Raw genomic sequence first — 13,131 nt, 5'->3', positions numbered from 1 at the left:
ATTTCCAACCTCGTGCACTAAAATTATTTCTGATTTATATAAATATATAATTTACCTGAAGTTAAAATAAATAGTTACATTTTGATAACGACTATGTAATTTTTCAATATTGAATAATATAATTATTAGCTTTAGTAGAAAATTTAAGTGAACATTGAAATAGTTTTAAAATATTTTTAGAACGAGGTAGGGTACGAACATTCAACATGGCGATAGAAATAGAGTCAGCTGAGTAAGTCTGCACCATTTCTTTGTTTACATGCCTAGTTTTGATCACAGCTCGACGATAAAATACAATTGTAAAATGCAATATCATTTGTCGCCGAAGGTGCGATGTCAGTTTTCATAACAAGTGACGTGGCAGGTATAAACTTCCGAAGTATGGGACTTGCATGTTGACATACAATTCATTTATAACGTGTTGGGGCTAATGTACTGTACACTCCATACTAGAGACATGTAAACTGAATCAATAGACAATGTGCTTTACAGAACTTAACGAATTTATTCAAGTGCTTGTGTTCACACTTATAGAAGATAGGTTTTACCAGATTACAGTGTGTTTCACTAACTTTGATTTGTGACACTTTATCATATTATTATGGTTGAGAATCTGAATGGTGGCATTTACATGTACTGTAATTTAGAGGTATATCATAAAATGAATTTATTATCAAATAGGAAAAGAAAGGTAGAGGTAGAGTTCCAAAGTGTACACTGAACTGCAGTCTGAGGAGGCTCTGATTTTAGTACAGAGTCAGATGTATTTGGTCGGTATGACTCCGTTCTCAGTAATACCACAGAGGTATAATACAATATACGGGTAACCTCCTTGGTCATACCATGGATGTATTAGTATTCACTAATACATCTATGGTCATACCGACCAAATATATCTGCCTCTGTACTCAAGCCAGAGCCTCCTCGGACTAAGTAAACTGCAGCCAAGTTCAGAAATGTATAAATCAATAGCTTTACAGTCAATTTTCATCAACGAAAATGTTGTGTGGCAAAATAAACCAATGAGATGCCAGTAGCATCATAGTGATTCACAAGGAAACTCTGTGTTTATCATCATATTGATCCACAATAGAGAAAGTTGTCTTTTATCAGAGGATAAGTTGGTCATAGAGTTTACCTTTTATCAGTTTACATATTTATTGGGTGGGAGTGTATCCTAGAATTAATACAACCCTTACATTGAAGTGACATAATTCTTATTTTTCCATTTCATTATTTTCTAGTGTGGTTCGTCTGATCCAGCAGTACCTCAAAGAGAACAGCTTACATAGAACACTTGCTGTATTACAGGAAGAAACTAGTATTTCATTGAACACTGTAGACAGTATAGATGGATTTGTGTCAGACATCAACAATGGACACTGGGATACTGTACTACAAGCTATACAATCACTCAAACTACCAGATAAAACACTCATTGATCTCTATGAACAGGTTTGTGTTTAAAGGCCAAGGATTCATTCCCAGGTTTTCACATTTAGTACTGTTTTATCAGTGGAACCATAAGGATTACATAGGATTATTCTGTGTTCTGGACCAACAACTTTTCCTATAGCTTTGTCAGACAATTGATATACACCCCTGATGTCACTGTTTATCCAAACCAGGCCTTTCATATGTCAGATTAAAATCCAGGTGTTGAAAAGTTACCTAGTCAACTCAGAGCTGTAGAAAAGTTGGTCCTGATGAAGTCTGTATCAACTATTGGTTACCATGACTACCACTGTGTTGCCCTGTTCCATTCCAACCACTTGAAACCTGTCTATGTGATATCAGCAAGCCTTTAATGCTATAGCAAATCATCTCGTTTTGGAATTCATAAATAAATCTAACTTTGATATCTTCCTTCCACAGATTGTACTGGAATTGATAGAATTGAGAGAGTTGGGTGCAGCTCGTTCCTTGCTTAGACAGACTGATCCTATGATAATGTTAAAACAACAACAATCAGACAGATATGTACATCTAGAAAACTTGCTTGCAAGGTCTTACTTTGATCCCAGGGAGGTAAGTGGATTATTAACAAACATTGTGTGCTTGTATTCCATTGATGTCCACATATCATTGCATCCCGTTAAGTTGAAGTTATCATTTGTATTTGATGTACTATAGTTTTATCTGATTATCCATGAATATGTACAGAAAACATGTTTACCTCCATTACAGAAATATATCTGAAAAAGTATTTTGGCCTGTGAGCAGCAAAGTTTAGTGACTGTTCTTTCACAGAAAAGAAAGTAAGAAAATAAAGAAACCTGTAGTACATGTATTACTGGTTTATCAATCTAGGTACCTGAAATAGCATTGTCCCTCATGTTCAAGGGTCAAAAAAGAAGGTCAACATATTGTTATCTATAGTTATGCATGTAAAGTGTGTGAAGCAGAAGTCATTGTGTTAAACAAGAAATCAAATTATTGCTATATCTATGATGTGCCTTATGAATAAAATTCTATTTCATTTTAGTAAAGTGCTACAACTTTTCAAAAAACACTTCATCCTCATGCATGTAGATTTTTATGTTTCAATCGTTTCTCTAGGCCTATCCAGATGGAAGTAGTAAAGAGCGTAGAAGGGCAGCCATAGCCCAGGCATTGTCAGGTGAAGTCAGTGTAGTACCTCCATCACGTCTCCTTGCATTGCTGGGTCAGGCATTAAAATGGCAACAACACCAAGGATTATTACCACCTGGTACTAGTATTGATTTGTTCCGTGGTAAAGCAGCTGTCAAGGATGAAGAGGTGGAAAAGTACCCAACACAGCTTAGTAAAACTATCAAAGTAAGTATCCATCATAGCCAAGTAAATCTAAACTACATAACACAGACTCTCAGCCAACCACTGAAGGGTGTATAAAAACGATGTGTTGTATCACAAAATATTGACATGAAGATCACCTACCAAATATTGATGACAACATAGCTGAACATGTAATGATTCTATCTCTATATCTTCACATTCACAGTTTGGTCAGAAATCCCACGTAGAATGTTCAGCTTTCTCACCAGATGGCCAATACTTGGTGACAGGTAGTGTGGATGGATTTATCGAAGTCTGGAATTTCACCACGGGTAAAATCAGGAAAGATCTCAAATATCAGGCACAGGTAAGTTTGACATTTTTGAAAATGAAGCAAATGACGGAAAGAGCTTGATAATAGAGTTTAATGTACAAGAAAGAGAAAGTTACAGATCCAGATGAAATGTATTTAGTTGGTTCCCTGTGGCGCAGTGGTTAAAGGGGAACACCACTCCAGGTATTTTCATATACTTTGGGTTCTTTTAGAGTCATTTCATGATTTCAGATGTCGTGACACGTATTTCGCTTGATTTTCTAAGTGCCTACATGCTTATTACCTTCAGATAAAGTCATGCATATACATTGTTCATCTAATACATATTCACCTGTAAATCTTTGCGACACTGTTATGCATATGTTATTCACAGGATAAGAATGTAAATCTTTGTGACACTCTAATACTTCTGTTATTCACAGGATAACTTCATGTTAATGGATGATGCAGTACTGTGTATGTGTTTCAGTAGAGACAGTGAAATGTTGGCAACTGGAGGACAAGATGGCAAAATCAAGGTAACAATGATGAATAACAATACTGAGTCTTTAAATAGCAAATTCCAAGACGCCATACTCAAAACACATACTGGTACATGTTGTAATGTACTGCTCCATTCGGTGTGACTTTTTGAATGTTTTGTATGAGCAAGAAAAGTAATGTAACTTCTTATACCCAGGAGAAAATGCAAATGATGTTTTCTGCTGCACTTTCACTAACTTTATTCATCAAAGTAGAGTTACAAAGAACACAGCAAGCACTTGTGTAAATAACCAGAGTATGTCATACTGGCTCATCCTGCGTTATTGCATTATTTATGTCGTAGTATGTAGTATGAAACTTTCAGGATAAAATTGCTGATATTCTGTTTCATGTATAGGTTTGGAAGATTCAAACTGGTCAGTGTCTGAGAAAATTTGACAACGCACACAGTAAAGGTGTAACATCAGTCAAGTTTTCTAAAGATGGTAGTCAGCTGCTTAGTACATCATTTGACCAAACTATCAGGTAAGACCCTTGTTGCCCTCATCTCCTTTCAGGTAATGTTTGTTCTTGTCCGTAGTTGGTACCAAGAGAGGAAATCGTGAGATTCATTTTTATCAGCCTGTGTATGCATAATAGCAAGTATAGTGATAGCATGTACAGATTTGTCAGTCACCACATGGCAAAAGGTACACATATTAATATATATATTGTTTTCATAACTACCTATGTTATGACCCATTCACGTCAAATCCTTCTGACACATTTCACCATACTGGGTTCATAAATTAAATATGAGTGGGACTATAATATGTGAAGACTTGTTTTATTCAAACTTGGAATAAATAGTTACCGCTACCCTGTATACAATGTGTACACTAATGTGTTGTTGGAATCGATAGACTTTAAGCTAAATAATCAGTTTCTGACCACTAATGAAAGTCTATCATTTCTTCCATTGTTTCAGAGTTCATGGTTTAAAATCAGGCAAAACATTGAAAGAGTTCCGTGGTCACACATCATTCGTGAATGATTCTATGTTTACAGCTGATGGTCATCACATTATCAGTGCATCATCTGATGGCACAGTCAAAGTGAGTTATCACAGTACAATGTATCTACTCTTTGTTCTTATTGTTGTCAGTTTGTGTTGTAGTTTTAGATGATGTGTATGTATTTGTAGATGATATGTATGCATGCATGTATGTATCATATGTATGCATGTGTGACTGTGTGTGTGTGACTGTATTACGTACATACACGCGTATGTACATATGCATGTATATGCGTTCATAATTTCTAATACAATGATATCTATGCTATTCTATAAAGGTTTGGAATGTGAAGAGTACAGAATGTACCAATACCTTCAAGTCTCTAGGAGGTACATCAACAGCTGACATCACAGTCAATAGTGTCCATACACTGCCAAGGAATCTGGAACAGTTTGTTGTCTGTAACCGTAGTAACACCGTTGCCATTATGAACATGCAGGGCCAGGTCAGTTGTAATACAAAAATGTAATAGCATTGCCGCCAAGGCAGGAATAGATATCTATAGTGTAACACAGGCATGTAACTGTTGTGTCTGATGATACAAGGTCATTTACTTGAGGCCCAAATCATCCATATTAGAGTACAGTATTAGGTTGAAATCGTGAGTGTGTTAGGGGTGCTCATTTTAAGGTGCAAACCCAAAAATCAATTTGATTGTATGTATTCTACCATACTATATGAACAGCTACACAAATATGTTTACCAACAGGTGATTCAATACTGATTTTGGTGTACAATATTACAAGTAAATTATCATATCTAACAAAACAGTTCCAGAAAATGATCCAGTTGCAGCTAGATCAGCTTTAATGAGAATTTTGTCACTTTCTTCTCCAGATTGTGCGTAGTTTCAGTTCAGGTAAACGTGAAGGTGGTGACTTTGTATGTGCGACTATATCGCCACGTGGTGACTGGATTTACTGTGTGGGTGAAGATCTTGTACTCTACTGTTTCTCTACCACCACCGGTAAACTGGAAAGGACACTCAACGTAAGTGTGAAATTATTTACCATCAAATGATTTACACAGGTTATATAACACACAAGCAGTTCAAGGTCTTTTTAGCATAGATCTGTCTTGGTCGACAATCATGATCAGAATGACAAAGTCTTCATCAAAATGACAAATTCCATAGCTACAGCTAACCACATACTGCCACCAGGTCAACTGTAATTATGACATTGTCATTCTGATGAAGATTGTCAACCAAGATAGATCAAAATTTATAGGCTAAAAAGTGTTCAAAATCCTTGTGACCTAAGGGGCCTTTGTCACTACAAGTCCCTAGACAAGTGGTGACAACCCTTACCAATAGGTTATGAGTATTTTCCAGCCAAATGAAGAAAAATATTGGAGAATAACATAATTATACCAGAAGTGGTAATATCAAAATCGGGGAAAGTAAGGGCAATTTTGAACGTTTTGACTCATATTCAAAAACAGCAGAACCAGTGATGTAGACACGCGTGGTCATGATGTAGAACAACCTGAGTATATATTTCGTATTTTTTGTTCTAAATGGCTCATGCATGGTATAATGTCTCATCTTCACCACTTTGATACAATGGCATACCAAAACACAAGACTGTTATTTTGTATCTGTTTATCTCACCAGGTACATGAAAAAGATGTGATTGGTATTGTTCATCATCCTCACAACAATCTGATTGGTACATACAGTGAAGATGGTCTATTGAAGTTATGGAAACCATAGGATATCATGGAATACAACGGATTTTCAATGGAAAGATGCTGCCAAGTTATATATATACCCATCATATGACATTCTGATCAGAGACATTAATAGTCAACTTTGGGGTTATAATTCCCATCAAACGACTTCCCTACAGACGTAGTCAAGTTTGAGAACTTCTTTGTCAGCACAGCCATTCACACATTGACAATGTAATTTTTAACTCTATTCAGTTGTGTAATCTTGTTGCAGGAGCACCTCTAGCTCTCTCACCCAACAGAATCCCGTTTTCCTGTGTCATATAATTAATAGAGTACTGGGGTACTTTCATTTGATATGAGCTATGTGAAATGTATGTGGAAGGGAAACTCTTGTTTTTCAAACAATACCATATACATTTGTACTGTAGTTGTACAACAAGTTCTTGCAATTGCCCAGCCAAGTTTAGACTACATCTGATTAAAATCAGATGTAGTTCGTGAGTATGCCTCTAATTCTTTATTCACCTCACTATCCGTCATTTATTGTCGTTTGTTTTCAATTTTGTCATTCTGAGAGTGAGTGCCTCGTTCCATCTGACTGAATACAATACAAGTTCACATTCAAATCCCTCACGTACATGTAGCCAATCAAAATCCATCTTACAGTTGACACTCCAGTCTCTGTGCTTGAGCTCTCGGAACATCCTGAGATACTGCACCCATCAGTTGTAGATGTAAATGAAAACGTCTTCTTATTGGTATAGTGGGTAACTCAAAACATTAGATTTGAATGTGAACACCTGTGGTATTCGGTGACAAAGAGGTGCTCACTCAGAACAACAAAATTGAAAAACACAGTCATCGAAAGACCTAAAGGTAAATAAAGAAATTGAGTTGTATACATCAGATTTTAATCAGATTGAGTTTAGGCTGAAAGATTCATCATTATTGATGCTAAACACAAGTAAAGGTGTTTACACAACAGCTAATATCTCAGTCTAAGTAAAATATTCTACTGCTCTGTAATGTATATGTTTCGTCAGCTTTTCAAGCACATATTTTATGTGTGTTATAACTTTTATGTAGGGACGACAATTTTTTTTGTAAGTTTTATTCAAGGCAATGTGTGCTTCTTTTGTTTAGTTTTGTTAACTACAAATATTGTGGTAGAAGTTAGTATTGGAAAGTATCCAAGATGGCACCAGAGTTTTTAGCAGTTGTCCCCCAAAAATATGAGAAATAAACCCTTTTTACATTAAAGGAGATTTGTGTGATGTTTTTTCTGACTCAAGGTATGTATTTAAAAATGTGATGATACAAATGAGACACAGACCCCCTAACACCACCATCTGAAGTTCTTCGGACTTGCGTTTCAAAATATTGTCCCTAAAAATATAATAAATTCTTGATATATGATATGATATGATATGATACAAAGGAGGAGACATAGACACCTCCCAACCACCACTTGGGGTTCTTTTGACTTGAGATGTATATTTCAAAATATGAGAATGATAAACCAATAAGACACCCCCCCCCCCACACACACACACACACATACCACCACCTGAAATTCTTTTGACATGAGTTCCAAAATGTGAGAATATCTTACAAACAAGTAGGAGACGCAGAACCCCCACCCCCACCACCACCGCCCTCAACCAGCACTACTGGCACTCACTGTATCACCACCACTAACTTCATTGACCTATTGGACTATAAATTTGGTCAACAGAACCCCACCTCAATGATTCATTTGCCCTCATTCACTAAATTGTCAAATCATACTACAACCCCTGGAAAAATACTGATGCATTTGCTTGCTTGTGGTAAGTACGAACGAAACATTTGATTGTCGTTATCAGGCTTGACAACAATCTTAGTTAACTAACACGGCTATATTTCCTTTGGGTGATCTACACCCTTAAAGACCCATGATTCAATCCCAGGTTCTCTTTAGTATTATCTTATCAGTGGCATTACATAAGGATTACATAGGATTATTCTTTTGTTCACAACCAACTTTTTCACTCATGAGGCCAACTGGGTTTTTTTTTCATGATTTTAATCCTAATCTGAACTGGGATTCAAATGTAACATTTTTTTATTTAAAAAAATCGTGTCAAGCCAGACAATAACTAGTACACACAAGACACAACATTGTGTTATTTTGATAAGGGTGTTTATTGACAGAGGCCATGATGATGTTTAAAGTTCACAATTTCAATTGCAGCATTTTGTGGTTTTCTTCACTGCCCTTGACTCTTGCAACTTATTGCTTCTGATGAAGAAACAGACAAAGAAGATTAGTGTCATGGGGGGGGGGGGGGGTCTTGACTGCATCTTCGAATTGATAAGGGGTAAACCATGTGATATCTGGGGGTTGAAGGATTTTGAGCCAACGATGATTTTTTTGGCCACCAAAACTTGAAAAAAAAGCAAATGTTTTTTCAAAGAGCAACTGGAAATCAATTTATTTGGCAACGAGAGTCGAAGCAATTTTTTTCTTCGAGATGTCATCGTTTGAATTTGGACGATGTCTCATGTCGTGTCGCATGACAGCTGGTATTGCTTGGTAAATTACTGGCAAGTCCAAGTTCATTCAGCCAGTGGCAATGCTTGAGAGCGCCCTCAACCATTCAACTATCTAAATCACGTTTTGTTGTGCTGTCGTTGACATCAGAAATTCCATTTTTGTGAGTCTGTCTGTCCCCTCATGAAAATATGCCAAAAAGTTGGTAGACATGGTGCATTACAGCAAGTGTAACTAATTACAAAAAAAAAATCATGTTTGCTATACCTTTAGGTTCTATTTCTAACTACAACACATTGGCTACCACCATGTTCTTGTTTCTTACAAGCCAGTACCTCAGAAGTGCTGCAACAGGCTTCATACACAGCAGCACTAGAAGGACGTCTTGGTAGGGTGCACTAAGTATAAGACAGGTTAAAAAAAACACTTCTTAGCTTAAGTAAAATGACACTACTTGTGTTTCAAATTCATCACACAACATACTGATTTCACCATGCAGGACACAGATAATTATCAATACAATAGACCGGTTGTGGTTCCAATATGCATTATGGAATTATTGCGAATATATATTTAAGCAATAAACCACCCCTGGGGATGGTATATACCAAGAGGTTTTGACTAGTGAAGGAAATATATATTGAGTTCACTTGTCAAAACCGAGTGGTATACCATTCCCAGGGGGTGGTTTATCGCTATTACATTATACCAGCATTTTGAAAATATCGGAAACAAGATAAGACGCAACATTTTCTGGTTTCATTTGCGCCCCCATCCCTGCACGGACTACAACGTTCTAGACGAACAGTGAACATCAAAATTTGGACGCGTGCCAACTGTGCATTATCGCTCATTATATTATACCAGTATATTGATGGCGCAAATGGAGAGATCTGATTGGTCTAGACATCGAACTAGCACGTCTAAAATGAGCGATAATGCACAGTTGGCACGCATCCAAATTTTAATGTTCACTCACTGTTCGTCTACGAACGTTGTAGTCCGTGCAGGGATGGGAGCACAAATGAAACCAGAAAATGATGCGTCTTATCTTGTTTCCGACATTTTCAATATACTGGTATAATATATTACTATATTAGCAATAAATCACCCCTGGGAATGGTATACCACTCGTTTTTGACCAGTGAACTTAATATATATTTCGTTCACTGGTCAAAACCTCTTGGTATACCATCCCCAGGGGTGGTTTATTGCTTAATTTTAGACGCGCTAGTTCGATGTCTAGACCAATCAGATCTCACGATTTGCGCCATCAATATACTGGTATGATATAAATAGGGTTTTGAATTCGTTATCATATTTCCCCAAATTCATGAAATTACTCTGTATAGACTCGTTTAAAATGAAAATGTATTCCCTGATGCACACTTGCACAGATTCCCTGAGATTGCCAAATCTGGTAGAATAAAAAAAAAAGTTAAAACATTGTAGTAAGCGTCTATTATATATTGCACTCCTTAAAGTTAAAGTTCACAGTCATTATATAAATAAAGTATATTATTTGAATTATTAAATTATTTGAAATGAAGTAGCCTGTTTACGGAGCTGTCAAGATACATCGTAGCCCCCATATTCTCCGGGCAAGTAGGAGTTACGACCAGCTAACGGCGTATCTCAACAGCGGGCGCCGTAGACACGGTATATAAATGAAGTTGAACTTACACTATCACCGGCAACCCGTTCTTGTCCACACTCAGAAGCAAGACGGGAGTTAAGATTCGTCTCGTCGTCTCGAACTGGTGCCGAGTCGACGTTATACTCGTCATCTGGTCTCTTTTTCTCCTTGGGGACGGGTTCGTCTCGAACAGGTGCCGAGTCGACGACATCTGGTCTCTTTTTCTCCTTGGGGACAGGTTCGTCTCGAACAGGTGCCGAGTCGACGACATCTGGTCTCTTTTTCTCCTTGGGGACGGGTTCGTCTCGAACAGGTGCCGAGTCGACGACATCTGGTCTCTTTTTCTCCTTGGGGACGGGTTCGTCTCGAACAGGTGCCGAGTCGACGACATCTGGTCTCTTTTTCTCCTTGGGGACAGGTTCGTCTCGAACAGGTGCCGAGTCGACGACATCTGGCCTCTTCTTCTCCTTGGGGACGGGTCTGTCTCGAACAGGTGCCGAGTCGACGACATCTGGTCTCTTTTTCTCCTTGGGGACGGGTCTGTCTCGAACAGGTGCCGAGTCGACGACATCTGGTCTCTTTTTCTCCTTGGGGACGGGTCTGTCTCGAACAGGTGCCAAGTCGACGACATCTGGTCTCTTTTTCTCCTTGGGGACGGGTTCGTCTCGAACAGGTGCCGAGTCGACGACATCTGGTCTCTTTTTCTCCTTGGGGACGGGTCTGTCTCGAACAGGTGCCGAATTGAAGTCAACTGCTGGTCTAACTTTCTCCTTGGGCACGGGCTCATCTTGGACAGACCCTTTTGACTTCAGAGTGTTTCCATTCACTGGATGAAAAATTGTACAGATGACAACCACGGCCATGAATCCCAATATGATAGAAGATTTCATGATGACGGCTAATTTCTTGCACGTCCACGCCGCACTGCACTCGACCGGAAACTGGGAGCGCGAGAGTGGAACATTTCACAAAACCAGTGAAACGATCGTCTATTACGTCACATAGGGCGATGGAACACATGAACATGAAAAACGACATTTTGTGTAGAACGCGTCTCGACCAATGGCAAACCGGTATGACAAGTACAGTGCGTGAGATTTTTAATTTCTACACATTATGCAGTTTGTAGAAACAAAAGCAGATTCGAAATGGGTAAAAATGTTGTTTTGTTGGCATGGCCCATGGCCTATGTAGCTAGCTAGGTTGAGCCTTGGATCTGGAGAGGATATTATTATTTTGATACAAATTATGTAAGTGGCAAGATGACGTAATCTTGTTTCGTGGGATTTTCATGACCAGCCTGATTGGTCACAAGTTCTGGAGTAGCCATTTGATTGGCTACAGCGTTGGACGATAGTTTGAGACAAGTGGTGCGCATGCCATTCCAAGTTGACACCGGGTACTATAGTAGGGGGTACAGCAGCTCTGGATGTATGCGCTACGATGTTCGACACGTCTTTCCATCTCAATGATGTGGAGTACTCAAGTATTAAAGTCTAAGACTCTTATATATTAGTTCAATGGTTTTTTCTTTGTGTGCATATAACAGTGTTACAAAATGTACATTGGTGAATCTGCTAGATTAATCTACCAAGTTATCTATTCAAAAATTATGCAAGAAAGTCATTTTCACTGATGGTATTACAGACTGACCTCGTATTAATCTTCCACTTGGATCTTCATTAACTTTGGCCATGTTTACTATAGTTCTGGCTTGTTTGGCATATCTGAGTGACCAAGCTGCAACCATATCTGACATAGCTAAGACATTAGCTGTGTCAGAAGAACATGTCAGGATGTGTGTCCTCCATCTAGAGGCACTGCAGCAGACTGCAAAGATAAGATCGACGGACAGATTTAGGAAGAGGGAAGAGGAAGATGCTTTGACATATGAAATGTAAGATTGGTTGTCATTAACTCTCAGTGGAACACTTTCAAAACTCAAAGTTAAAGAATTGGACAAATACCTTGAAAGACATAACTTATCAAAGAAAGGGAAAAAAGAAGATAAAATGAAAGCCATTATGGCTGACTGTCTTCGAAAGTCAGTTGTTGACAATGCAAAGCTTTCAAAAACAAAATATTGTGTTGAAAGTGGGCCAGATGACAGTGATGAAGATGATGTTGTAATGAGAGACCTTGACAGTGAGAGTGAGGAAAGTGACTGTGTCAGTCAGACTGAATCAGTTGTTGTAACAAGGGGGGGTAGAAAAGCTGGCTCATGGCGGAATGCTCTTAATAAGTATTCTTACTGAAATGAAGTTGTTTTGTAAGTACCCCAATAATCATTAATAATACAATTGTACCAATATAAATAATATAATTTCCTCTCTTTAATATCCACCACTTCATGTATATAATGGAAACGGGGGGGGGGGGGGGTCATCCAAATTTCTAAAGGCGGGTGGGGGGGTCATTGATGTTTTCCCTGCAGGATGGGGGGGGGGCAGTTGAATTTCCACTTCTTATCAACCAATTCCTCCGACACCCCCCCCCCCAACCGTAAATAATGACGGCTCCCTTAGACGAGAGGGTACTGTTTGCCATTCATCCTTTGTTTGCTGTTTCATGTGTGCACTTTACGTGCCTCTTTCAAAATATGATTAATACTTTGATTTTTCGAACGTTTACAATGAATGAAATTGTGATGTAGGGATAC

At 38.2% G+C, this 13,131-nt stretch overlaps 2 protein-coding genes across 2 annotated transcripts; one reads left to right on the top strand and one right to left on the bottom strand.

The window, feature by feature from the left end:
• The first annotated feature begins 200 nt into the window (after window positions 1-200).
• Window positions 201-7,524, top strand: LOC144438591 (WD40 repeat-containing protein SMU1). Its single transcript, XM_078127685.1, has 11 exons — window positions 201-232; window positions 1,245-1,455; window positions 1,876-2,028; window positions 2,560-2,799; window positions 2,984-3,124; window positions 3,514-3,609; window positions 3,972-4,099; window positions 4,542-4,668; window positions 4,907-5,074; window positions 5,467-5,619; window positions 6,245-7,524. The coding sequence occupies exons 1-11, from the start codon at window positions 207-209 to the stop codon at window positions 6,341-6,343; spliced, it is 1,542 nt and encodes a 513-aa protein (XP_077983811.1). The 5' UTR covers window positions 201-206; the 3' UTR covers window positions 6,344-7,524.
• A 957-nt stretch (window positions 7,525-8,481) lies between these two features.
• LOC144439040 (uncharacterized) lies at window positions 8,482-11,410 on the bottom strand. Its single transcript, XM_078128285.1, has 3 exons — window positions 10,520-11,410; window positions 9,104-9,234; window positions 8,482-8,584 (listed from the first exon to the last, which is right to left on the bottom strand). The coding sequence occupies exons 1-2, from the start codon at window positions 11,360-11,362 to the stop codon at window positions 9,106-9,108; spliced, it is 972 nt and encodes a 323-aa protein (XP_077984411.1). The 5' UTR covers window positions 11,363-11,410; the 3' UTR covers window positions 8,482-8,584; window positions 9,104-9,105.
• Between the last annotated feature and the right edge of the window lie 1,721 nt (window positions 11,411-13,131).

Source organism: Glandiceps talaboti, chromosome 8 (genome assembly GCF_964340395.1).
Source record: "Glandiceps talaboti chromosome 8, keGlaTala1.1, whole genome shotgun sequence".
NCBI lineage: Eukaryota > Metazoa > Hemichordata > Enteropneusta > Spengelidae > Glandiceps > Glandiceps talaboti.
Note: the sequence above shows the minus strand (reverse complement) of the source record. Positions and strands in the feature narration are given on the sequence as shown.